General features: G+C 49.6%; 1 protein-coding gene and 1 long non-coding RNA gene across 2 annotated transcripts in view; one reads left to right on the top strand and one right to left on the bottom strand.

Annotated features, from left to right (window-relative positions):
- LOC115407998 (voltage-gated potassium channel subunit beta-2-like) overlaps positions 1 to 2,426 on the bottom strand; it is a 49,592-nt gene extending 47,166 nt beyond the window's left edge. The window contains exons 1-2 of the mRNA XM_030118570.1: positions 2,376 to 2,426; positions 877 to 1,217 (exon numbers count right to left, since the gene is read on the bottom strand). Coding sequence (XP_029974430.1) covers positions 877 to 1,217; positions 2,376 to 2,426 — 392 coding nt within the window. The remainder of the gene's footprint in view (positions 1 to 876; positions 1,218 to 2,375) is intronic.
- A 281-nt stretch (positions 2,427 to 2,707) lies between these two features.
- On the top strand, positions 2,708 to 24,574 carry LOC115408761 (uncharacterized). The gene is made up of 3 exons (XR_003933794.1): positions 2,708 to 2,725; positions 17,057 to 17,061; positions 24,489 to 24,574. It is a non-coding gene; the product is annotated as an uncharacterized LOC115408761 (long non-coding RNA).
- The last annotated feature ends 2,219 nt before the right edge of the window (positions 24,575 to 26,793 follow it).

A 26,793-nucleotide genomic window follows, 5' to 3' on the forward strand; every position in this document is an offset into this window, starting at 1 on the left:
GGTAGAGTGTGAAGAGTGATGAAAGATCAGCGTGATCATGCATATATGACCTCTGACCCCTGAGAAGACCAGAAGCAGGCCAGAGGCCCTCAGGGCCCTTATAGCAGCCACCCCAGAGCCCAGATCCGAGCCGCTCCCCCAAGCAGACGTCCACACCGGTCCAGAAGGGGGCAAAGGAAAGCCCCAGCCGGGACCCCCGGCGCCCCCGGGGCCCCAGGGAGCCAAGACCAGCAGGAGCCGGCCCCCTCCGGGGAACCAGATGCCCAGGGCGGACAGAGCCAAGAGCCCAGGGCCTAAGAGCCCAAGAGCCAACCCCCCCACTCAGGCAGAGGGCCGTGGCCATATCCAGGAGAACTGGCCCAGAACCGGCCCAGACCAGAGCTCCCCCAGTGCTCCAGCCGCTTACCCCGAGACCCACAACCCCACAAAACCCTCCCGTAGCCCTCCCTCCTACCCCCCGCCCCCAGCCCCCCCTCCCTCCCTTCCGAGATGAGTCGCTAACATGTGCTCGTGTTAGTGTGGTCATGCTGAAGGTGCCGACTGCAGGTTTTGGAGCCTGGTCCCTCCTCGGCCTGGAGAAGAAGCTCGTTCTTCACCAGGAGCCTCCAGATCAGCGGTTCTCCCGCTGCAGGGAGCGGAATCTGCATCGTATTTTGAAAAGTGGAGCCGTGATGAGGAGCATTTCCTGTCAGTCATGCTGCTTCGCTGACATGCTAGCTACTGACACCATTGTGCTCTTGTGCATGCAATGTTGCATTCAGGTCCGGCATGGAAAACCGCCCACTCTTCCGCTCAGCTCTGCGGACAGAATTCAGTCGGCACCAGTAAAGGGACCCCTCCCTGCCTGTGGGGTTCCCGGTTCTGCTCTGGTCTTACCTGTAGATCATACCGGTGGAATAAGACGTGGTGTCCTTGAGCGAGACGTGGTTCATCTTGAGGAAGTCCTCCAGGTTCTTGAGCTGGGCGGCGGCCCGGACCTCCCGGAGCCGCTGCAGGTCGGCCAGCTGGCGGCTGCGCTGCTGCCGCTCCTCCTGCTCCAGAGCCTCCGACAGGAAGCAGCCCAGGCCGCTCTGCACGCTCTCGCTCATGGAGGCCAGGGACAGGATGCGGCCTCCAGAGCCTCCGCTGCCGCTGCTCACGCTGCCGCTCCGGTAAATCCCGCCGCCCTCCCGACCCGGAGGAGCCCCTCCCCCGGTCCCGGTGCCGGGTTTGGGCATCTGCAAGACGGCCAGAGCGTCAGAAAGGTGGGGCAGCTCCCGGTCCGCTGGTCCTCTGCTGGACTCCACTGGGCCCGGCGCCGTGCGCAGAAGGTTGATATCACTCCAGCTGTGGTCTGTCTGCATTATTGAGGAACTCACTGAATCATTTACAGCGGGAGACCTGGTGTGTGTGGAGGGCTGGGTTTGAGAGAATCACAGCAGGAAGAGTCTGCTTCTACCGGCTTCTACCGGATCTCCTCTCAGACCAGGTGGACGATCCACCACAGAGACAAGGAGACGGCTGACAGCTGCAGGCCGGTGCTCCTCATGGAGTCTGACCGTCTCGTCCTCTGTGGTGAGGCTGTGTAATTTAACTCCAGCTTCCTGCCGGCGGTCGTTCCAGCCTGAGATCTGCTGATGTTTCGCTGGTTCTGTATTCATGTGTTCATATTGTGGGTGTTTCCATGAACACTCTCTCCTCTCACTCCCTGAATGTTTCCTCCTGTTCTGCCTCTCCATGTGTAAAACCTCAGCTGGTCTTTCCTTTTTTTCACGGTCATGTGCTGCGGCACGACGCTGATGCTGCCACATATCATGCACAAACTGACATTCAGCTCAGGACGATAAATCCACCGATCTCCAACGTCTCCACAATGAGAAGACAGACATTTTTGAAGATGCCACACTTTTCATTTCTGCATGCTGGAGATGACATGTTGACTCATTTCTATAAACATCAACATCATCCTCATCATTATTCAGCATGTCCAACCCAGACGTGAGTTTATTTACACTGTCACGAGTTTTACCTGTAGTCACTGCAAACATCACTAATCTCTGTTCATGGTTTTTCTGGTGAGTTTCTTCCTCTCCATCTTCTCCATCTCCACGTTACTAAGCATCTGGATCAACAGCAGCACAAACCTTGGATCTTTAAATAATGGATGATCCTCATGATGTAAGATGTGAAGCTATTTTCATCAAGACTGGAGGATCAACGGCAGAGTCTCCAAACAGACCACAACTCCACACACACCTTTGACATTTGGAAGAAGACCTGACACCTGGATCTGGACGTGGTCTCCCACCACTTCTCTGTGTCCTCCTCATTCAGAGCCAGGCAGCAGACCCATGCAGAGCTGGTCTACTGGAGTCCCTGCTCAGTGCCAGACTCACCCGAGCGCTCAGCGTCCGGCCGATGTAGGGGTTCTGGACCACACTGCTCATGGTGCAGCAGGACGGCGGCGAGTGGAGGTGAAGCGAGTCGCTCGGCCCGGTCTGGAGTCCAGGGTCTCTGGATCGCTGTGACGGAGGCTGGCAGAGCAGCGACGGGGCTGCTCCCTCCTACTGGGTCACACGGTGCACGGAGTCCTATCAGCATCCCGTCTGCACTGCACAGGGCAGAAAACACTCCAGTAAATAATTCACTGAGTCTAAAACCAGCAGCTCCTCTAAAAGCTGCTGGTTGAGGGTAACAGCAGGACGTCACACTGATTCAGCACTGGAGAAGAAATGCTGCTACTGCTGTTACTGCTACCACTACTGCTGCTACTGCTACTGCTACTGCTACTACCACTACTGCTGCTACTACTGCTGCTACTGTTACTGCTACTGCTACTACCACTACTGCTGCTACTACTACTGCTACTGCTGCTACTGCTGTTACTGCTACCACGACTGCTGCTACTGCTACTACTGCTACTGCTACTGCTGCTGCTGCTACTGCTACTGCTACTACCACTACTGCTGCTACTACTGCTGCTACTGCTGCTGCTACTGCTGCTGCTGCTACTGCTACTGCTGCTACTGCTGCTACTGTTACTGCTACTGCTACTACCACTACTGCTGCTACTGCTGCTGCTACTACTGCTGCTACTGCTGCTGCTGCTACTGCTACTGCTGCTACTGCTGCTACTGTTACTGCTACTGCTACTACCACTACTGCTGCTTCTACTGCTGCTACTACTGCTGCTACTGCTGCTGCTACTACTGCTGCTACTGCTGCTACTGCTGTTACTACTGCTACTGCTACTGCTGATACTACTGCTGCTGCTGCTGTTACTACTGCTACTGCTGCTACTGCTGCTACTGCTACTGCTGCTACTGCTACTGCTGCTACTGCTGCTACTGCTACTGCTACTGCTGCTACTGCTACTGCTACTGCTGCTACTGCTACTGCTACTGCCACTGCTGCTACTGCTACTACTGCTGCTACTGCTACTACTGCTGCTACTGCTACTGCTGCTACTGCTGCTACTGCTACTGCTACTGCTACTGCTGCTACTGCTACTGCTACTGCTGCTACTGCTACTGCTACTGCCACTGCTGCTACTGCTACTACTGCTGCTACTGCTACTACTGCTGCTACTGCTACTGCTGCTACTGCTGCTACTGCTACTGCTGCTACTGCTACTGCTGCTACTGCTGCTACTGCTACTGCTACTGCTGCTACTGCTACTGCTACTGCTGCTATTACTGCCACCACTACTGCTGCTACTGCTACTGCTTCTTCCGCTACTACTACACTGCAAAAAAGGATTTCTAAGAAAGTAAAAGTCTTATTTCAGGGAAATTGTTCTTATTTTTTGTCTAAAAAGTCAAATAATCTTGACAAGCAAGTTTTGCTCTAGAAAATTATTCTTATTTTAAGAAAATATATCTAACATTTTCTCAATAAGATACTACAGCTAATATTGAGCTACAATTACTAGTAATAAGCTACAACAATGGTATACATGACATCCCGGTAGGGGAACAAGATGTTTTTTTCTTATTTTAAGAGAAAGACAAATTGCACAAGTTCTCATTTCAAGAACCCACAACAATTAAAGTCTGAATTCATCTGTTTTTATTCACTGTCAACACTGACAACAAGCTTCACATGTCACATTATGAACAGAACCACAACCTGATTTACACTCATCTTAAAGGTGTAATACAACATTTTGATTTCCGGGTGGATCACCTAAATAATTGGTGGGTCTGTTTGTCAATCATTCTGACGAGCTGCTTTCGTAAGGCGGTTCTCCGCTGATTGCGCCCAATCAGCTTCTCCCTTTTGCGCATTCAGAGTGTTTCTGTAGCCGGTGAGCTTCTGAGCTCGTACTTACCGATGGCGAGTCTGACATAATGAAACTGTAGCTGTTTCGGAAAAAAAAAAAGCTTTATTTATGAGCGAGGCGGATCGCAGAAACTGTACAGAGCCGTGCACACCGGAGAAGAGGAGATCGCGCTCGTACACTTCCGCGTTTTCTGGGAGAAGCAGGAGAGCCGGGCGGATGGTCTGGAGCATGGCGTTGTTCAAAAAGTGAGTAACAGACGCGGGGCTTCGTCTTTTTGAGAAAATGTTGTATTATACCTTTAAAGTCAGAACTAAAATCTGAACTTTTAAAAGCGAGTCGGAAAACAAAGTGTCCATGGAAGTGAATGCTGGAGGATGATAAAAGATGCCAAACAACCAAATGCCAAGAGTGGTAACATTATCTGTAGAAGTGGAATGAGCCCTATATGCCACTTAGGCACTAACTTAAATTAAGAATTTTTTACTTGAAATTAGTAAAAAAAAATCTGCCAATAGAACAAGCAAAACATTTTCTTGATTTCAGAGAATTTTCTCTGAAATCAAGCCTTTTTATTTTGATCAAATATAATATCTAAGCTAGCGAAAACTGTCAGCTGACCCACCTGAAGACGGTAGACGAGCTGACTTTATAACACTGGCGATGGATGAAGAAATACAGCTGAAATGAGCGATTTTGCAGAGATGATGTCCCGCGCTGAAGCTCCCCTGCCGTGGCCCCCGCTAAATCAGTTGGATCTAAATAACTTCTGGACTCCCAGCTGCACCATGTTTGTCTGAGTGAGTATATGAGCATGACTCACCTAGAAATAAGGTCCAGGTGTCAAAAAACCAGAGTTGTCCTTTAAGTAACACATTCTTAAAGTCAGCTTCATCAAGAAAGAAGAACACTTATTTTAAGTAAATATTTCTTACATGCCAAAGTTTCTTTGCTTGTTATAAGCAAATTTTCTTCCATTTTGGACTATTTTTTCTAGTTTTAAGACACATTGTGGTCTTAAAGTGGCTAGATTTATAGTCTAGTTTAGTGGTCCCCAAACTAGGGCCCGAGGGCCAGATACGGCCCGCCTCCACATTTGGTCCGGCCCCCAGAGAGCATTTTAATTTTTTTCATATGCCGTATTTTCCGCACTATAAGGCACCTAAAAGCCTCAAATTTTCTCAAAAACCAACAGTGCGCCTTTTTTGTGGAAAATACGGTAATAAAGACCACCCGGTTGTCGGTCCGAGCTGTTGGACTGCGCCCGCTGCGACACTGGGAGCGGCCGCGCTGCGCTGCAGGTCCGTGCAGAGGAGCGTCCTCAAACTGGCTTTGATACGTCGCTTTACTCACTACTGAACACATTTCCACTGAATGGAACCACCTGGATCACCAATATGTATTTCGCTCATACAGAACGTGGATAATTTCTTTCTCCCCTTTTATCCTGGACTGGACACTATCGCCATGTCTCCAGAATGTTCCTGTTCAGCAGTGTGGCTGCACACATCTTTAAAGTTACCTTCAGCGTGGACAGGGCCATGATAGTAAAGGTGGCTGTTATCTGAGCGTCTGAATAAAAGAAACAACAGTATATGCATCGTTTAATGTGAGGGGGCGTGGCCAGGCGACTCTCATTGAAATGTATTAGTTTAAAAAGAGGCGTGGAACACGAAAAACTGTGCAGAGCGCTGCTCCTGGACAGGATTCAATAAATGAATTTACCTGACTCAGAGCATGAACTGCCGTGAGACTGGGTTGTCTGTTCTATGGGCCTTATAATGCGGTGAGTCCTATATATGAAAAAAGTAAAAAATAAAAAATAAAAAAACCCATTCATTGACGGTGTGCCTTATAGTGCGAAAAATATGGTATGTGTATTTGTATTTACTAATAAAGTTGGACTTTTGCAAACTGACCCCAGCCCTGGCGTCAAGGGGGAGTCGGGGTCAGTTTGCGTTGCCCCCTCCAGCAGACTCCCCCGCCCCCTCAGTCAAAGTACAGTATTCCATTAAAAAAAATAAAGTTTTCAGTATATTATGTGCTTAAAAAACAACAGAAAATTCCACTGGCTTGGTCAAATCAATATGAAGTGTTGTGCTATTCAAAACACAAAAAAAGAGGAGACTCAGCTCTACTAAAGGTGAGAGCTGCTTATTTTAGCATTTGTTTTGTTACCATTTGTGCTTTTTAGCAAAGTGGTTAACGATCATACGTCGTTGGACATCCACAGGATCTGTGGATTCTGTTTTTCTCCACCTATGCGTGCCCGTCCCCCCCCCCCCAGGACTACCCGGCCCCCGATCAGATAAGGGAAAAATTCTGTGGCCCTCGCAGGAGAAAGTTTGGGGACCCCTGGTCTAGTTTTAAGAATTCTAGCCAAGTAAACTTTGCTTACCCCATTGGCAGATTTTTTTTTTGCTCAAAACAAGAAAATTTGCCCAGATTTAAGAATATTTAGCTTATTTCTAGTAGGGCTGTTTTTGCAGTGTACTGCTGCTACTGCCACTGCTACTGCTACGTCTGTTTTCTTAACTTCTAAAAGATTTTGTTTTGTATCTTGGATTCTTTCAGACTTTTGATCCTTTTTCAGTTTAAAATAAAATGTTTTGTATTTTATCTGCTCTTGGTTAATCCACCTTGTGCTTTGTTACTTTTAAGGTTACAAAACCTTGACAGTTATAGCATTTTGACAAGTTTAAAATAAAAGTAAGTTTTAGAAAATTGAACAGTTTGTTCATCGATTTGTAATGGTTTTTTTTTTTTTTTTCCTGCAGTTCAGGTGACTGAACCATTTGAGTTGGTAGGCATGGACCTCATCGGGACATTGACTCAGAGAGGGCATCAGTGCATTTGTATTATGAGAGATGATTTTACCGAATGGCCCCAGGTTTATCCTTTAAAGTCAGAGGCAGACAGTGAGGCGTCGCAGTGCATCATAAAGTTTGTGCACCAGTTTGAGTCACCAAAGAGGATTCTGACCGACCAAGGAAATGAGTTTGTCAGTGCTGTGAGTAATATCGTAAAGTGGCAACATTAATGCTGCATGTTACTCTTAATCAGCAGTTGGACTCTTGTTGCTCAGTTACAGGATATGGCAATTTTTTTTGGTGTAGCTTCGTATCTTATCTCTTATATATATATATATATATATATATATATATATATATATATATATATATATATATATATATATATATATATACATATAATTTTTGTTTGTCCTTATTTATGTTATTCTTTACATAAATACAAGAGTGTGTGAAAAATTTGGGGATAAAACGAAGCCTGTGCTCACCTTACTACTTCAATGTCCTCAGCAGATGCTGCATTCTTTTTTGGTGGCATGTTCTTGTGCAGTGTAACTGTTGCTCACCGCTGGCATAAGCTTGATGGTAGCTGCTAGCTGGAGCCTGGTGTTAGCTGCTAGCTGGAGCCTGGTGTTAGCTGCTAGCTGGAGCCTGGTGTTAGCTGCTAGCTGGAGCCTGGTGTTAGCTGCTAGCTGGAGCCTGGTGTTAGCTGCTAGCTGGAGCCTGGTGTTAGCTGCTAGCTGGAGTCCGGTGTTAGCTGCTAGCTGGAGCCTGGTGTTAGCTGCTAGCTGGAGCCTGGTGTTAGCTGCTAGCTGGAGCCTGGTGTTAGCTGCTAGCTGGAGCCAGGTGTTAGCTGCTAGCTGGAGCCTGGTGTTAGCTGCTAGCTGGAGCCAGGTGTTAGCTGCTAGCTGGAGCCTGGTGTTAGCTGCTAGCTGGAGCCTGGTGTTAGCTGCTAGCTGGAGCCTGGTGTTAGCTGCTAGCTGGAGCCAGGTGTTAGCTGCTAGCTGGAGCCTGGTGTTAGCTGCTAGCTGGAGCCTGGTGTTAGCTGCTAGCTGGAGCCCGGTGTTAGCTGCTAGCTGGAGTCCGGTGTTAGCTGCTAGCTGGAGCCCGGTGTTAGCTGCTAGCTGGAGCCCGGTGTTAGCTGCTAGCTGGAGCCCGGTGTTAGCTGCTAGCTGGAGCCCGGTGTTAGCTGCTAGCTGGAGCCTGGTGTTAGCTGCTAGCTGGAGCCTGGTGTTAGCTGCTAGCTGGAGCCTGGTGTTAGCTGCTAGCTGGAGCCTGGTGTTAGCTGCTAGCTGGAGCCTGGTGTTAGCTGCTAGCTGGAGCCTGGTGTTAGCTGCTAGCTGGAGCCTGGTGTTAGCTGCTAGCTGGAGCCTGGTGTTAGCTGCTAGCTGGAGTCCGGTGTTAGCTGCTAGCTGGAGCCTGGTGTTAGCTGCTAGCTGGAGCCTGGTGTTAGCTGCTAGCTGGAGCCTGGTGTTAGCTGCTAGCTGGAGCCAGGTGTTAGCTGCTAGCTGGAGCCTGGTGTTAGCTGCTAGCTGGAGCCAGGTGTTAGCTGCTAGCTGGAGCCTGGTGTTAGCTGCTAGCTGGAGCCTGGTGTTAGCTGCTAGCTGGAGCCTGGTGTTAGCTGCTAGCTGGAGCCAGGTGTTAGCTGCTAGCTGGAGCCTGGTGTTAGCTGCTAGCTGGAGCCTGGTGTTAGCTGCTAGCTGGAGCCCGGTGTTAGCTGCTAGCTGGAGTCCGGTGTTAGCTGCTAGCTGGAGCCCGGTGTTAGCTGCTAGCTGGAGCCCGGTGTTAGCTGCTAGCTGGAGCCCGGTGTTAGCTGCTAGCTGGAGCCCGGTGTTAGCTGCTAGCTGGAGCCTGGTGTTAGCTGCTAGCTGGAGCCTGGTGTTAGCTGCTAGCTGGAGCCTGGTGTTAGCTGCTAGCTGGAGCCTGGTGTTAGCTGCTAGCTGGAGCCTGGTGTTAGCTGCTAGCTGGAGCCTGGTGTTAGCTGCTAGCTGGAGTCCGGTGTTAGCTGCTAGCTGGAGCCCGGTGTTAGCTGCTAGCTGGAGCCTGGTGTTAGCTGCTAGCTGGAGCCAGGTGTTAGCTGCTAGCTGGAGCCAGGTGTTAGCTGCTAGCTGGAGCCTGGTGTTAGCTGCTAGCTGGAGCCAGGTGTTAGCTGCTAGCTGGAGCCTGGTGTTAGCTGCTAGCTGGAGCCTGGTGTTAGCTGCTAGCTGGAGCCTGGTGTTAGCTGCTAGCTGGAGCCCGGTGTTAGCTGCTAGCTGGAGCCCGGTGTTAGCTGCTAGCTGGAGCCTGGTGTTAGCTGCTAGCTGGAGCCAGGTGTTAGCTGCTAGCTGGAGCCCGGTGTTAGCTGCTAGCTGGAGCCAGGTGTTAGCTGCTAGCTGGAGCCTGGTGTTAGCTGCTAGCTGGAGCCAGGTGTTAGCTGCTAGCTGGAGCCTGGTGTTAGCTGCTAGCTGGAGCCCGGTGTTAGCTGCTAGCTGGAGCCCGGTGTTAGCTGCTAGCTGGAGCCCGGTGTTAGCTGCTAGCTGGAGCCCGGTGTTAGCTGCTAGCTGGAGCCTGGTGTTAGCTGCTAGCTGGAGCCTGGTGTTAGCTGCTAGCTGGAGCCTGGTGTTAGCTGCTAGCTGGAGCCTGGTGTTAGCTGCTAGCTGGAGCCTGGTGTTAGCTGCTAGCTGGAGCCTGGTGTTAGCTGCTAGCTGGAGTCCGGTGTTAGCTGCTAGCTGGAGCCTGGTGTTAGCTGCTAGCTGGAGCCTGGTGTTAGCTGCTAGCTGGAGCCTGGTGTTAGCTGCTAGCTGGAGCCTGGTGTTAGCTGCTAGCTGGAGCCTGGTGTTAGCTGCTAGCTGGAGCCTGGTGTTAGCTGCTAGCTGGAGCCAGGTGTTAGCTGCTAGCTGGAGCCTGGTGTTAGCTGCTAGCTGGAGTCCGGTGTTAGCTGCTAGCTGGAGTCCGGTGGTACCTGCCACATACACAGACTGGGCCAGCCACCATTTAGGCTGAGTGGAGGACATTCAGTCAGCAGTTTGCTGTGGGAGTGGCAACTGGGTGCTCTGCTGCTGCTGGGGAAGCCATGCTAATAGAGAATCCTCCTGTGCACTTTTTGCACTTTCTATTTATTTTGAACAAGAAATAAAAGCAGCGGACCACTCAACTTGGACTCACCTCCTCTTGGTGCTCACTGTTTTTCCGCCTCACGTCACACTGCTTACATCCCCTGTACATTTATACCTACACTACGCTGTTTTGGATTGATTCATTATTTGTAAATTAGCTAGCTAACCTACAGTTGTATTTGTTGTCATTCTTTTCCTTTTGTCGTGGTTCCAGTACACAAATGCAGATTTGGGTCAGTGAGGAGACTGACAGCCAAGCTGGATTGGAGGTTGGAGGTTTGAGTTACACATTAGGTCAACAGCACAGGCTGTCAGTAGGCCTTGTCAGAGAAAATATTACAATCCTCAGATCTGCTAATATTACTTTGTATTTACGCTATGAGGCCTGTAGAGGACTGAAACTGGCAGGTTGCTGAGTTTAGAGATTGTTGTCTGTTAAATAGACAAGTCTAAATATTTTGTGCTTTTGGAGGTAAAGTTTAAGCAAAGTTTTACTTTATACATAGCTTGATATCATAGAAATGGGCCAATGCTGGCTAAAAGTGGGCAGTAATTTTCAAGGATGATTCAGGTTAAATGGATGTCAAACTCTGAATGCTCATTAAAAGAAACAAAAACAAATGGAAGGAATCTGCATTTGATAACATTTCTTCTTCTGGTCTTTCTCTCACACACACTACATGTTTGGTTTCAGGGGAGTCATGTCTGAGGCCAGGTGTTTATATGAGTCTTACGTTTTGCACCAAATAAGCAGCTTCCTGGCGAAAATAAGTCAGTGGCTTACATATTTACATATTTTAAAGGTCCTGAAGGGATGAATCAGTCAAATTTATCTGACCTTTATATGACCTTCCTGCGATTTGTCTATGATAATGTTTTTAAATGTATTTTAATTTATTTAGTTTTCTTCAGAAGGTCCGGCTTGGAGCAGAATGGTCTTCTGCCTTTCAAAGCATCTGTGGCTCGTGCATTGATAAATGCAGGCTCCATCCAGATCCGCAGAAGGGGAAGACCAAGGGGGAACTCCCCACCTCCACTTCCTGCGAAGCGCAAAGTTGTGTCCAAGGTACCACCTGAGGTCAGATTTGGACACTCTGGAAACCAATGGCCACAGCTATCCAACACAAAAAATGCCCAAAGATGCCAAGATCCTGCATGCACAGGAAAAACACCGTGCATCTGCATTCAGTGTGATGTGGCTGTGTGCCCTGGGTGCATGGGATCTTTTCACCAAAGATAAATTTGGTGAAGTGTTCGAGACAGTGCAGGTACTGAGAGTGGGCATACCTGTACATGCAGTGCAATCTGATGTGGTCATGTGCCTTCTTTTCAAATGACGGTGAAGTAATGTACAGGGCGTTGCTCCTGAGTGTGCTCGGATAGTCACTCAGTTGCATATTTTCAGTTATATTTGCAATTTTATTTTTTCATCTTCATGAATGATAAAAAATCCATGGCATTTGTTTTTGCTTTGAGTGTGCTGGCTGACTGAGGTTGCAGCACCTAGCCTGAAGCCTGATAGTGGAAGAAGTGATTTAGAGGTTAGAGGACCATGAAGTAGTTGCAGGGGAAGTATTCGGTACGCTGAAAAAAGTGCTTGTTACTTAGAAAAACCTCGGTAAGTTTTTCCACAGAAATTCTGAGTAAATTCTACAAGGGTGAGAATCAAGTAAACTTCACTTGCATGTATGAGTTACTTCTACAAGAATCAGTCAAGTAACCTTTATTGGTGATTATAAATACTGCCATTGAATTTTACTTATTTGTGGTAAATTCTACTTTGACTCAGAATGCATAAAACTGAAAGTGTCACCATATAACAAAAGACTCTTGAGGGTGTTTTTAAATTGTTTTTCACAACCTTTTTTTACAGGCTTTATTCAAGTAACATTTACATTTTTTTTTTTTTTTTTAACTAAAGTCCCATGGAATATTTAATTCCCTATATTTGTCACGCCCTGTGCCCCTCCGGCCATGTGGGGGCGCTCTGGGCCGGTTTTGGTTTTGTTTTCTCATTTTTGCATGCCCTGTCTCACCTGCTTGTCTGTTCCTCATGTTCTCCTGCCTGGTTAGTGCCCTAATGTGCCTCACCTGTGTCTACCCTATTTAAGCCTGCTGCCTTCACTTGTCCTTGTCCGTGCGTGCTGTGTCCCCCGTGCGCGCTGTGTCCCCCGTGCGCGCTGTGTCCTCCATGTCCTCCATGTGCGCTGTGTCCCCTGTGTCCCCTGTGCGCGCTGTGTCCCTGCCTGCATCTCAGCTCAACTTGCCCTGCATTCCTGTTTCCCTGCATCCTGGAGATAAACAAGCTGAGCTCTGCCTGTGCGTGGGTCCTTCCATCCTGCACCCCTGACCATGTTGGTTCTTTGTTTATTGAAACAATGTAGCTTTAAAAAAACAAACAAACAAAACAAAAAAAACAAAACAACAAAAGCAGCTCTGTTTAAACAACAGCAACATGTGATAAGAACATTTACATGACTCAGCTCAGTATCTCAATACAGATGCTTGATACAGCATCCAAATGTCATTTCCACAGAACTAGGGGTGGGGGCACCCCCAACACTCAACACCCACACAAAAATAAAGAGGAAGCTTTTGGAACACTTCAAATGTGTACTTCATCTTTTGGTGAAGAAATGAAGTTCACTGCGTAGACGATGCTCATGAGCCTCAGTCCTTCAACAACAGCGGACACACCAGCATGGGATGGGCCTTCCTGCTCCTCACCGTCATGGAGGACAGACTTCCAGGACTGGCTCAGCCTGGTCCTCCTTCACTGCTTCTCTGCTGACATCCTGTAAAATATGGGAATCCGTGTTCATTTGAGCTGTACCGTTCAATTTGTAATCCAAATTTTTGAGTTAGGAACAGATTACTTGCTGTGTTAGTTCAAAGTAGATATGAGATTTAAACCACAGCTGAAATGAGGTCTTCTGTTTTCACTTTAACAGAGTTTTTAATTTGAGACACCCAAAATTAGTTTGGTAATTAATTCATTCATTTTTTATTTGCTGTCTAAATATTTATATAGGTTATTGAATTAAACAAAATTAGACCTGTTTTAGTAGTATCTAAAAGGTGGAATTAATATGTGAAAACAATACAATCTACTCTTTCATGAACCTATATTGTTTCTACATTTCTTTTTTCATTCAGGATATTTTATGGCAATCAGAGTTTGTGCAAAATGCAAAGTTCACATGCAAGGCCTGTTCTGCAGCTTTATGACTGAATGGTATTTTCTTGCTTCATTTGATGTACGTGGCATCAAAAACCAAAAACCTGAACCTTGATGTAGAAAGTCTGGAAACAAAGTAATGAACAATAAAACCAAAACAGACAGGTCAGTCTCTGTAGATTGTTTCCCTTTTAAAGATACTTTAATTGATATTTCTAATATATAAATGCCACCTTTAACACTTTTTTAATTTTTTTTTGGTGGAGGAAGAAGACATGCTCTGCCATCAAACTGGAAAGACATGTTCTTATTGAACTTAAACCAGTTTCATGGCTGTATTTCGAATTGTTAGTGAACTGGCTTGTATCTTGCCAATTTCAGCACATTTGTCAACTTAGAAACAAAGCATGTTGTCCTCCTAAAGCACTGTTGTTGCTGTCAGTCAGTGAGGTCAGAGCTGCCGTTAGTAGTGCAGGTTTTGTACTTTATGTACGTTGCAGTCTCAGTCATATTTATGTAGTTTTTCCATGCTTCTTACAACTAAAACTTTACAGTTACTCACCCAAGTGCTTTGAATCTTGTTTTGCTTTGGTAGAAACCTGGCTTTTTGAGCAATTTCCGCGTTCTTCTTTGTTAAATGATCATAAAGATACACATGTGTCCCTTTCAGTCTCTTTCCTTGTTTAAGCAACTCGACTTTCTTTTTGCGATTTACAAACCTCATGACTACAGCTGGCATGTCATTTTCCCTTCTCCTGGGGCGAGGCTGACAGGCCTCGATGTCCTCCAGGTCCAGTGCGATCCCTCTGGACTTGAGAAAGGCTGCCACTTGATGTTCCGCGGAGGTGACGTCCAGATCGCGGGGCTCCGTCCCGGTGTTACCGGCCACAGCCTTGGCGTACGACCGGGCTTGATGTTCAGCCCCGTGACGACTACACCGTAGATTCTGGTGTACTGCTCCAGTTCCTCCACCCTCCTTTCCAGGTTTGCAATCGTCTTATCTTTTGCTGCATTCTCAACTCTCAGTTGTTTAAGCTCCTCCATTAGTCCGAGTATTTGTTTTTGTTGTTCCTTGATTGCAGTCGTTTCCTTCAGCAAAAAGTCGAGAGATTTCCTGATGTCGTCCACCTCCTCGGGTTTTTGCCTCAACCTGTTTTTCCTGCTCTTTTATTTCTGTTAGATCATTCGTCAACGTATCCATAGATTTTTTTAAGGTCCTCCAATTCCTCCCCGCCGTGGTTTCTTCTCGTTTGTGGATGTGGCATGTTTGCCGGTTAGACACAGTTGCGTCAGCTGTTAGTTGTTGTGGGCAAATCAGTCCGTAATATTCACGAAAGAAAAAAACCCAAAAACAATCGCTTACTCACAAAGTCTGTGTCACCTCCAGTACACAGCTGAAGGTCGATTCAAAAGCAGTTGTTACTCAAAGGATTAAGGAATGCCCGAGCGGGAGCTTGCTTACAGGGCGCCGCCATCTTGATGAGTTCAGGAGTGCATTGCAGTGATAATGCTGTGGGTTTTTTTCCTGAATCCTGATTGCGACTTAGACAGAAGTTCATTTAAGGACAGGAACTCTTTTAGCTGATCACTGACAAGAGATTCAAGAGTTTTTGACAGGACACACAAGTTTGAAATTGGCCTGTAATTAGTTAAGATAGAAGGGTCTCCTCCTTTTAGTAAGGGAATAACAAAGGCAGACTTCCAGACTGAAGGAACTTCTTTGTTTTCGATTGAGAGGTTAAAAAGAACTGTAAGAGGCGGAGCTACAGGGTCTGCTGCTATTTTTAAAAAGTAAGGCTCCATCAAGTCAGGTCCAGGGGGTTTCCTGTGGTCTAAAGTTTATGTACCTGCTGCACAGCAAAAGGCACAAAATTAAAATGAACTCTGGAAAACGCAGGAGTGTCGGAGCAGGAAGTGACAGATGAAGCCCGTGAGGAGTCAAACAACGATCCAGAAGATACAAAATGCTTGTTAAAGCAGTTCAAGACCTCACTTCTATCATAAACTGGAACTGAGTCTTTAAGAACACACGTGGGAAGGCTGTGAGGAGTTTTATGAGGAGATAAAGACTTAATTGCTTTTCAAAATTTCTGCAGATTGTTAAGGTCGCCAGTTGTCACAGATAAGTAATATTTGGGTTTAGATTTTTTTGATTAAAGATGTACACTTGTTCCGCAGTTGTCTGAAAGATAACCAGCCAGATGCAGAACCACTTTTCCTGGCTTTGGCCCACGCCCAGTCACGCTGATGGATAGCATCTGACAGTTCAGGGGAAACCAGGAATTGTTTCGTCCTTTCACTCTGAATTTCCTAAAAGGAGCGTGTTTGTTTAAAATTTTTTCAAAACTTTCTTTAAAAAATGCCCATGCAAGCTCGACTTCTGGACACAAACATCTACGGTCCCAGCTGACCGAGGCCAAGTCACGACGAAAGGCTTGTTCAAGATACCTCTGTTTACATTTAAAGCCATCCACAACCTCGACCCCCCCATCTGATCTCCTTCACGTTGCCCCCCCCCATGCTCTCTCAGGTCGTCCTCCTCTCTCCACCTCTCTGTGCCTCCTCCCAGCTTCCAGCCGCTCTGCTCCTCCACTCTGGACTCTCTCCTCCAGACATCTGCAGCTCTGACTGTCTCCCTCAGACTGTTTCAATCTGCCTATCATCTGTAATTTCTCTCTTTCTTCGCTGTGTTACGTTGTCTGTTGTTTTACTTATTTGTAATGTGGTTTTAATTTGTTGTTAAGTGTCCTTGAGTGTTTTGAAAGGCGCTCTGAAATAAAATGTGTTATCATTATTGTTCTTTCACACACACCTCCAACCAGGGGAACACACAACCTGGCAGCAGAACAGTGAATCTGCCAATAGAGCCGTGAAGAGTCGCAGCAGGTCAAACTCAACCTGAAGCAGCAGATGGCAGCAGAGTCCACAGCTTGACGGCTTTAGATCAGTTCCCTGTTCTTTATGTCTGCAACAGTCACAATTCATGTTAACGCAGTTCAAATAGGAAACTCCCGAGGTCAGAGCTCAACAGCTGGTTCAATACAACATTTTATGGAAATGATCAGACAAACAAACTGAGGAAGAGAAAAATAAGAGTGAAGAAAGTGAAAGAACTCAGCTCCTCTGGTTTTCAGGCTCAATTCAGAAAAAAAGGCCCTTTTTTCAACCTGCTGGAAGTGATCCAGAACAAAGTGTGGTTCTGTGAGGAAGTGTCAGAAAACCCCAGCGTCACGTGGCGTCCTGCTCGTCCTGTCAGCCTCGGGACACAGCAGGGGGCAGGAGACCAGCACACACGGTGAGCCGGGTCCTAAACCATCAACACAAACACCCTGAGGTCCCTCAGCCTGCCTGACAACAAATAAACAAAATAATCCTACAAGAGGAACAGAACCAGAGTGGCAGCGGCAAGGAAAGACCTGCTCACTCCGACTGCTGACCATCAACAGGGTCAGAGGTCATTCTAACATGAGAACACCAGAACAGGAACAGTCTAAGAGCAGGGGCCTCATTAACAAAACATGGCGGAGGACACACACCTGTCTCCACAAAATGACGTTCACACACACTAACCTGCATTCTCAGATATGCAAGTGAAAAAGAGTAAAGAACTCTATTAACCATCAGCATGATCAAGGAAAAAAATGGCCAAGCGTAACGATTCTATTAAAAAAAAGAAAAGCTACTGTATGTTGAAGGTGAACATAATCACGGACAGAATATGTTCCTCTGAGCAACGTCTGAACTCACTGTGTGGAGACGGGCTGCAGTGACCGCCTCTGTCCCGCCTCCTGCTGGGCTGGCTCGGCTCCTGCAGGCTGCTCTGACGGGTTAACGCCCTCTACTCCACCCTCATGTCTGCAGCGGGATTCTTCCTCGAACTGTGGCCGTCAGGACCCGAACAGCAGAATGTCAGGACATGAGGACATGAGGACATGAGGACATGAGAACATAAGGACATGAGGACATGAGGACATGAGAACATGAGGACATGAGGACATGAGAACATGAGGACATGAGGACATGAGAACATAAGGACATGAGGACATGAGAACATGAGGACATGAGAACATGAGGACATGAGGACATGAGAAGTTCAGATCATCAGGACTTCACAATAGAAGAACAAGAGAGACAGAGAGAGAGAGAGAGACAGCTGTTACTGCACTCTCACCATCCTGCTGGTAATGAAAAGAAAGCATCATTCTCTCTCTCTCTCTCTCTCTCTCTCTCTCTCTCTCTCTCTCTCTCTCCCTCAGCTGTCGTCCCTGTCAGAAGCCTGGGAAAGTGTCCTCTGTGTTGCGGGGGTCTCGTCCCCATGTTGTCCCTCTGTCTGTGTGTCCTCCAGCAGACAGTGGATGAAGAGGAGAGCGGCTGGAGCTCCTAATTAAAGGTGCAGTCTGTAATAATCCTCACATGACGCTCTCCCTGCCCCTCCCTCCTCGGACAGCGTTGGCGGTTTGGAAGGCTTGAAGTGAGTGGAGGCCGTTCAGGTGCGCCGCCCTGGTGGGGCACGGCGCAAACAGTTGTCTCATGCCAGAACTCATCCTGAAAGGAAAAAAACTTGACCGAGACGTATCTGATGGAGAGGACAGGTTGTTTAAAGGAAATGTTTCTTCAATGACAGGTGAAAAACGGGAATGATTAGAATGACTTTTATCGTGAGTTTCTTACTTACAAACACACCATTCAGTTCCCAGTGACCCCCACTGAGGGGCCACGCTCAGAGTCATGGTTACTGGTTACCACACCACGAGGGTCATGGTTACCAGAGCACTGAGGGTCATGGTTACCAGAGCACTGAGGGTCATGGTTACCAGAGCACTGAGGGTCATGGTTACCAGAGCACTGAGGGTCATGGTTACCAGGGCACTGAGGGTCATGGTTACCAGAGCACTGAGGGTCATGGTTACCAGGGCACTGAGGGTCATGGTTACCAGGGCACTGAGGGTCATGGTTACCAGAGCACTGAGGGTCATGGTTACCAGAGCACTGAGGGTCATGGTTACCAGAGCACTGAGGGTCATGGTTACCAGAGCACTGAGGGTCATGGTTACCAGAGCACTGAGGGTCATGGTTACCAGAGCACTGAGGGTCATGGTTACCAGAGCACTGAGGGTCATGGTTACCAGGGCACTGAGGGTCATGGTTACCAGAGCACTGAGGGTCATGGTTACCAGAGCACTGAGGGTCATGGTTACCAGAGCACTGAGGGCCATGGTTACCAGGGCACTGAGGGTCATGGTTACCAGGGCACTGAGGGTCATGGTTACCAGGGCACTGAGGGTCATGGTTACCAGAGCACTGAGGGTCATGGTTACCAGGGCACTGAGGGTCATGGTTACCAGAGCACTGAGGGTCATGGTTACCAGGGCACTGAGGGTCATGGTTACCAGGGCACTGAGGGTCATGGTTACCAGAGCACTGAGGGTCATGGTTACCAGGGCACTGAGGGTCATGGTTACCAGGGCACTGAGGGTCATGGTTACCAGAGCACTGAGGGTCATGGTTACCAGGGCACTGAGGGTCATGGTTACCAGAGCACTGAGGGTCATGGTTACCAGGGCACTGAGGGTCATGGTTACCAGGGCACTGAGGGTCATGGTTACCAGAGCACTGAGGGTCATGGTTACCAGGGCACTGAGGGTCATGGTTACCAGGGCACTGAGGGTCATGGTTACCAGAGCACTGAGGGTCATGGTTACCAGAGCACTGAGGGTCATGGTTACCAGAGCACTGAGGGTCATGGTTACCAGGGCACTGAGGGTCATGGTTACCAGAGCACTGATGGTCATGGTTACCAGAGCACTGAGGGTCATGGTTACCAGAGCACTGAGGGTCATGGTTACCAGGGCACTGAGGGTCATGGTTACCAGAGCACTGAGGGTCATGGTTACCAGAGCACTGAGGGTCATGGTTACCAGAGCACTGAGGGCCATGGTTACCAGGGCACTGAGGGTCATGGTTACCAGGGCACTGAGGGTCATGGTTACCAGAGCACTGAGGGTCATGGTTACCAGAGCACTGAGGGTCATGGTTACCAGGGCACTGAGGGTCATGGTTACCAGAGCACTGAGGGTCATGGTTACCAGGGCACTGAGGGTCATGGTTACCAGGCACTGAGGGTCATGGTTACCAGAGCACTGAGGGTCATGGTTACCAGGGCACTGAGGGTCATGGTTACCAGGGCACTGAGGGTCATGGTTACCAGAGCACTGAGGGTCATGGTTACCAGGGCACTGAGGGTCATGGTTACCAGGGCACTGAGGGTCATGGTTACCAGGGCACTGAGGGTCATGGTTACCAGGGCACTGAGGGTCATGGTTACCAGAGCACTGAGGGTCATGGTTTGGTACCAGGGCACTGAGGGTCATGGTTACCAGGGCACTGAGGGTCATGGTTACCAGAGCACTGAGGGTCATGGTTACCAGGGCACTGAGGGTCTGGTAACCAGGGCACTGAGGGTCATGGTTACCAGAGCACTGAGGGTCATGGTTACCAGGGCACTGAGGGTCATGGTTACCAGGGCACTGAGGGTCATGGTTACCAGAGCACTGAGGGTCATGGTTACCAGGGCACTGAGGGTCATGGTTACCAGGGCACTGAGGGTCATGGTTACCAGAGCACTGAGGGTCATGGTTACCAGGGCACTGAGGGTCATGGTTACAGAGCACTGAGGGTCATGGTTACCAGGGCACTGAGGGTCATTGGTTACCAGGGCACTGAGGGTCATGGTTACCAGGGCACTGAGGGTCATGGTTACCAGGGCACTGAGGGTCATGGTTACCAGAGCACTGAGGGTCATGGTTACCAGGGCACTGAGGGTCATGGTTACCAGAGCACTGAGGGTCATGGTTACCAGAGCACTGAGGGTCATGGTTACCAGAGCACTGAGGGTCATGGTTACCAGGGCACTGAGGGTCATGGTTACCAGAGCACTGAGGGTCATGGTTACCAGAGCACTGAGGGTCATGGTTACCAGGGCACTGAGGGTCATGGTTACCAGGGCACTGAGGGTCATGGTTACCAGGGCACTGAGGGTCATGGTTACCAGAGCACTGAGGGTCATGGTTACCAGAGCACTGAGGGTCATGGTTACCAGGGCACTGAGGGCCATGGTTACCAGGGCACTGAGGGTCATGGTTACCAGGGCACTGAGGGTCATGGTTACCAGGGCACTGAGGGTCATGGTTACCAGGGCACTGAGGGTCATGGTTACCAGAGCACTGAGGGTCATGGTTACCAGGGCACTGAGGGTCATGGTTACCAGGGCACTGAGGGTCATGGTTACCAGAGCACTGAGGGTCATGGTTACCAGAGCACTGAGGGCCATGGTTACCAGGGCACTGAGGGTCATGGTTACCAGGGCACTGAGGGTCATGGTTACCAGGGCACTGAGGGTCATGGTTACCAGAGCACTGAGGGTCATGGTTACCAGGGCACTGAGGGTCATGGTTACCAGAGCACTGAGGGTCATGGTTACCAGGGCACTGAGGGTCATGGTTACCAGGGCACTGAGGGTCATGGTTACCAGGGCACTGAGGGTCATGGTTACCAGGGCACTGAGGGTCATGGTTACCAGGGCACTGAGGGTCATGGTTACCAGAGCACTGAGGGTCATGGTTACCAGGGCACTGAGGGTCATGGTTACCAGAGCACTGAGGGTCATGGTTACCAGGGCACTGAGGGTCATGGTTACCAGGGCACTGAGGGTCATGGTTACCAGAGCACTGAGGGTCATGGTTACCAGGGCACTGAGGGTCATGGTTACCAGGGCACTGAGGGTCATGGTTACCAGAGCACTGAGGGTCATGGTTACCAGGGCACTGAGGGTCATGGTTACCAGGGCACTGAGGGTCATGGTTACCAGGGCACTGAGGGTCATGGTTACCAGGGCACTGAGGGTCATGGTTACCAGGCACTGAGGGTCATGGTTACCAGAGCACTGAGGGTCATGGTTACCAGGGCACTGAGGGTCATGGTTACCAGGGCACTGAGGGTCATGGTTACCAGAGCACTGAGGGTCATGGTTACCAGGGCACTGAGGGTCATGGTTACCAGGGCACTGAGGGTCATGGTTACCAGGGCACTGAGGGTCATGGTTACCAGAGCACTGAGGGTCATGGTTACCAGGGCACTGAGGGTCATGGTTACCAGGGCACTGAGGGTCATGGTTACCAGAGCACTGAGGGTCATGGTTACCAGAGCACTGAGGGTCATGGTACCAGGGCACTGAGGGTCATGGTTACCAGAGCACTGAGGGTCATGGTTACCAGGGCACTGAGGGTCATGGTTACCAGGGCACTGAGGGTCATGGTTACCAGAGCACTGAGGGTCATGGTTACCAGGGCACTGAGGGTCATGGTTACCAGAGCACTGAGGGTCATGGTTACCAGGGCACTGAGGGTCATGGTTACCAGAGCACTGAGGGTCATGGTTACCAGGGCACTGAGGGTCATGGTTACCAGAGCACTGAGGGTCGTGGTTACCAGTTGCCAGGGCACTGAGGGTCATGGTTACCAGTTACCAGGGCACTGAGGGTCATGGTTACCAGAGCACTGAGGGTCATGGTTACCAGTTGCCAGGGCACTGAGAGCTTCATATTGGGATGTTTAATCATAAACTTTTATCTTGAGTTTCAAAGTTTCAAAACACAAAGTCCAGCTGGCATGATAGACTCTCAGTTATCACATAACTGCTAGTGTGTGTGTGCGTGTGCGTGTGCGTGTGCGTGTGTGTGTGTGTGTGTGTGTGTGTGTGTGTGTGTGTGTGTGTGTGTGTGTGAGAGAGAGAGAGACGGAGCAGGTCATCGTCACAGATAGAGGTGAGAAGCATTAGCATAGCTATTGTGTTCTCTGTTGTCTTCTCATGTTCTCCAGCCCCCAAATTAATCTTTTCCTTTTTGAAATGGAGTCACCAAACCCCGGTAATCCCGTCTCCTGGATTCCCTCTCTGGCTGCTGCGCGCTGAGGATGATTATCATAACGGGCTGTGAAATATTAAATTTACCTGACAGGTGTGGATTTTCTCCTGCGGCTGCAGAACCACAATGCAGGGTGGGGTCAGAGCGTCACTGCTACAAGGCTCCTGTAATCCTGAGCCCCGCCGAACATGAAATCCCACTTTAATTGCCTGGCAGGGTGGGTTAGAGCTAAAATATTCACCATTCTCAAGTCAGCTCACAAGGACAATGGGGGGATTTAGCTGCTGCCACATCCTCACGCGCCGAGGTTCTACAGCAGGCCGTTCTCCGGTCTGCTGTGCGACACACTGAGCCCGCTCAGCTCGGACAGGTAGCCTCACCTGAACGTGCTGGACGACAAACAAGAGTCCGAAACGACACACGTCTCAACGTGCACGTCCAGCACGGAGGCTCAAACCGCGGATTGCGGGCCAATTCTGGCCCAAACTGCTTTCATTCAGCAAAATCAAAGTGTTGACTCTGATTTACACAATTCATCTTCACAGCTGCAGGAAGTTTCAGACAGAACCTTCTCCTTCCTGGCTCCAGGCTGAGGTCGCAGTCCAACGCCAGCCCCGCAGGGTGTGTTGACCTTGTTTCCCCGATGGGCTGGGACTGGGCTGGAAGAGGCCCTGAGGAGATTCCTGGGTGAGTTCTTCCTCCTCACTCTTCACCTCTCCTCGCTCTCAGCTTCTCTCTGGCTCTCTGTCCATCTTTCTACTGATTTTAAAACCACCCTCTCGTTTACTTTTTCACACACTTTTGGGTGATTTTATCTCTCCTTTCAAACATCCTGATTATCCCTCTGCATGTTTTCTTTCTCATAACCCCAAGCTGATGACGATGACAGGAAGGCCTGAACCGGCACCATCAAGCCAGCAGAGGCTCCCACAAGTCTCAGCTTCACCCAACTGACACACCTTATTATCATCAGAATGAAGAAACTGTCATCTGAAAGGTGAAACAGTGACATTTGTAAAGATGAAGAAGCTAAAGAATTGGTTTGAGCTGAGTAACCTCAGTGAATAAAGTTTTAATGCTGGTTAAATAATGTTTGAGACAGAGTAAATGAAGCGCTGGTTCAAAGGCGAAGCAGGTACGAGATGAAACACTGATGTGGATTAAAATCAGACCACGATATACACATTTTCAAAACGTAGCAAAGTAAGTAGATATTTTATACAATAGAAACAAATAGATGAAATATGTGTTGAAGCATGAAAACAGTGACTTGACTTGTCCTGAACAATGACCTGGGACGCACTGTGGCGTGGTTCACGTCTGCAGAACGGCACACCAGAGCTCCGGGACGCCAGCAGGACGGACGCTGCACTTTTCACCGGACCAGGAAACGTGGAGGACGAGTGCCGTAATGAACCGAAGACACAGGAGAAGACCGTGTCCCCTGCCACAGGATGGAGAACATGGAGGACATGACAGGTGATGGAGAACATGGGGGTCGTGACAGATGATGGGAATTGGTGCCTGTGACATTGTTGTGACAATCGCTGAAGCGAGTGTGGTGATGGAGGTGTCACATCCCATTAGCGAGGACGCTGTCTCACAGAGACACCTGGGCCCCGGTCCTCCCCTGGACTCCCTGACAGCAGCCTGCTGCTTAGAAATGCATGAAGCAGCTTCAGAGTCCAGCTGAGACCGAGGAGCAGCCGGCAACAGAACCCGCAAGAGCACCACCCAGGGTCCAGGGTCCAGGGTCCAGGGCCCAGGGTCCAGGGTCCAGGGCCCAGGGTCCAGGGTCCAGGGCCCAGGGTCCAGGGTCCAGGGTCCAGGGTCCAGGGTCCAGGGCCCAGGGCCCAGGGTCCAGGGTCCAGGGTCCAGGGTCCAGGGCCCAGGGCCCAGGGCCAAGGGTCCAGGGTCCAGGGCCCAGGGTCCAGGGTCCAGGGTCCAGGGCCCAGGGTCCAGGGTCCAGGGCCCAGGGTCCAGGGTCCAGGGTCCAGGGTCCAGGGTCCAGGGCCCAGGGCCCAGGGTCCAGGGTCCAGGGTCCAGGGTCCAGGGTCCAGGGCCCGGAACCGGAACACCAGAGTCCCAGAAAACACTCGGACTCCGCCTCCATGGAAACAGTAACAGTGCACAGTGTTTTCCTCCAGAGTGTTCTGATTCCCAGTCCAGATTCTCCTGGTCCTGGTCCCAGTTCCAGTCCAGGTTCTCCTGGACTTGGAAGTTTGAGTTGACAGTCATTGTAGTAACAATCCAACCTGGTGTTCTGTCCCTGTGAATGTCTGAGTTCTCCACTGTTACTGGTTCGAGTGTGTTGTTCTCCGTGTTCTCCGTTGTGCTGCTGTAGGGGAGGGAGGCCTGGAACCTGGACCCTGCTGTTCTGGTTCAGGTTTTCCTCTCTGCTGCCTGATCGACTGACTGCTGTCCGGCTGTGTGAGATGTTGGAGTGAACGTCCTGGAAGAAACGAGGGTTTAAAGGTTTGACTGGGCCGATGCTGCCGAGAACTTTTCTAGATGAGGTTTGGTGGTGAATCCAGAGAGAGGCGCCGCAGCGTGACGGGGTGAGCATCCTCACAATACGAGCAGATGAAGTGATGAGCGGCGGCTCGCTGCTCTTTGTGGCCTGGCTGAGCGTCACGCCCGGCGTTGCCTCTCAAAGCCGAGGTTTTCACGGCGGCTGTCAGCTTAGACGTGTCGACTCAGACCAGCTAAAGCCGCACAATGAGGCTGACGCGGGCTGGCGGGGGCTGACGGAGGGCCCGGTGTCAGGACGACACCCTTCTCCCGCTCACTGAGTATTACTGGAGAGAGGAGATTAGGCTGAGCGAGGTGAGGGATGGGGGGCAGGGTGCGAGCAGGGCCGTGACAACGAGGCTCCGCCGCCGCCACACCACGGAACGCACCCGGCGGAGGACGGCGAGAGCAGGAGAGGCGGAGCTCCGCCTGGAGGACGGCGTCGCGGGCGGAGGGAAGGAAGGAGGCGTCCAGCTGTTCGGCTTCCTGCCACTCCTCTGTCTGTCTGCTTAAGCACTCCACTTACAAGCTGATATTATTACCAATCGGGACGATCTGTGTAAGCTGCTTGTGGAGGACAATCCGTCCGCCGGGACGCGGCGGCGGCGGGACCAGGTACAGGCTGTCTCCGCAATAATGAGGGGATTTAGGCAGACGGCGGGCTTTGTTGAGTTTCACTGAGACGGGGGTTTGACACAGCAGGTGCACAATACCCCCAGGTCTGAGCCTGCTGGGGGGCTCGGGAAGCGGGGGGGGGGGGGCTCAGGAGGATTGGAGGGCTCAGGAGAATCCAGGGGATCGGGGTCTCCCGGAACTCAGGGCACTCAGGGGGCTCAGAGGGTTCAAGGGACTTGGGGGTGCTCTGGGGAGTCAGGAGACTTGGGGGCTCAAGGTGCTCGGGTTTCAATGAGACCTGAGGGGCTTGGGGAACTCAGGGGACTCAAGGTGCTCGAGGGATTTAGGGGACTTGGGGGGCTCGGATCACCCGGGGGCTCAGCGTTTATCTCAGTGAATAAACTACATAAATCACAGATTGAATTGGAATTGCGTCCCTGCTAACACAAATATTATCATTTAAATGATTGTCAGGAGGTTTCACAGTTTGAATTGTGGCTCGGAGCTTTGATCTGGATCGTTTTAAACTGAACAGACGACGTTCAGTGCAGAGAAGCGTATTTGTGGTGTCACTGGATTTTCGAGTGGTGCCGAGAGATCAGCTTCCTGCAGTCCATGGCGGCTGTAGCATCACCGTCGCAGCGCTGAACCGTTCGTGTCACGACTGAAAGGCTCGGCGTTGAACATTTTATTGATCATTTCTATCCTGTCCTTTTTGAAATTCAACCTACTGTCTTATCCAGTCTGTGTGGAGCAGAGCTGACGGGAATTTCGCTGGGATTAATGAATAATTTCTATTCTATTCAATTCTATTCAACGACCACACCCAATCTGAAAACATCCCATAAATAACCAACTGATTAACTAAATAGAAAAATGTATTTTAGGAATAGATTCGTTCTTGTTGGTGGCCGAGCAGGTGGCAGTTCAAACAGCTCAGAAAGAAAATGCACAGACATTCTTAGTTCATTCATTCATTTAAAAAACACCGTTTTTTTACTTAAGGAAGTAAATTTCAGCTCAAAAACATCCTTTATCAATGTACAATCAATAAATAATGTGAAAGGCATGAAAATAATTATATAATGTGGAAGATAAGCTAGAAAATGTGGAAGAGGACTGTAGTGCGTCAAACAGAACTATAACATCACATTGGCAAATCACAGAAAAGTAAAAAAATATTTCAGAAGGAAAAACAAGGCCATCCATAATTATCAGTAAATTAAAATGAACAATGAGCACAAAAAATTGCATAATTTTTCTTCCATTAATCGTGATTAATCACACTATGTGCAAAATGCAATAATGAATGAAAAAGCACTCTGTAATGATCATCCTGCCCCAGCCGGGACTGGGAGTTGTTTTGTTTGTTGTTGTTGTTTTTGAAAGAATTTTGCAAGAAGCAA

The sequence above is a fragment of the Salarias fasciatus genome, chromosome 20 (assembly GCF_902148845.1).
Source record: "Salarias fasciatus chromosome 20, fSalaFa1.1, whole genome shotgun sequence".
Taxonomy (NCBI): domain Eukaryota; kingdom Metazoa; phylum Chordata; class Actinopteri; order Blenniiformes; family Blenniidae; genus Salarias; species Salarias fasciatus.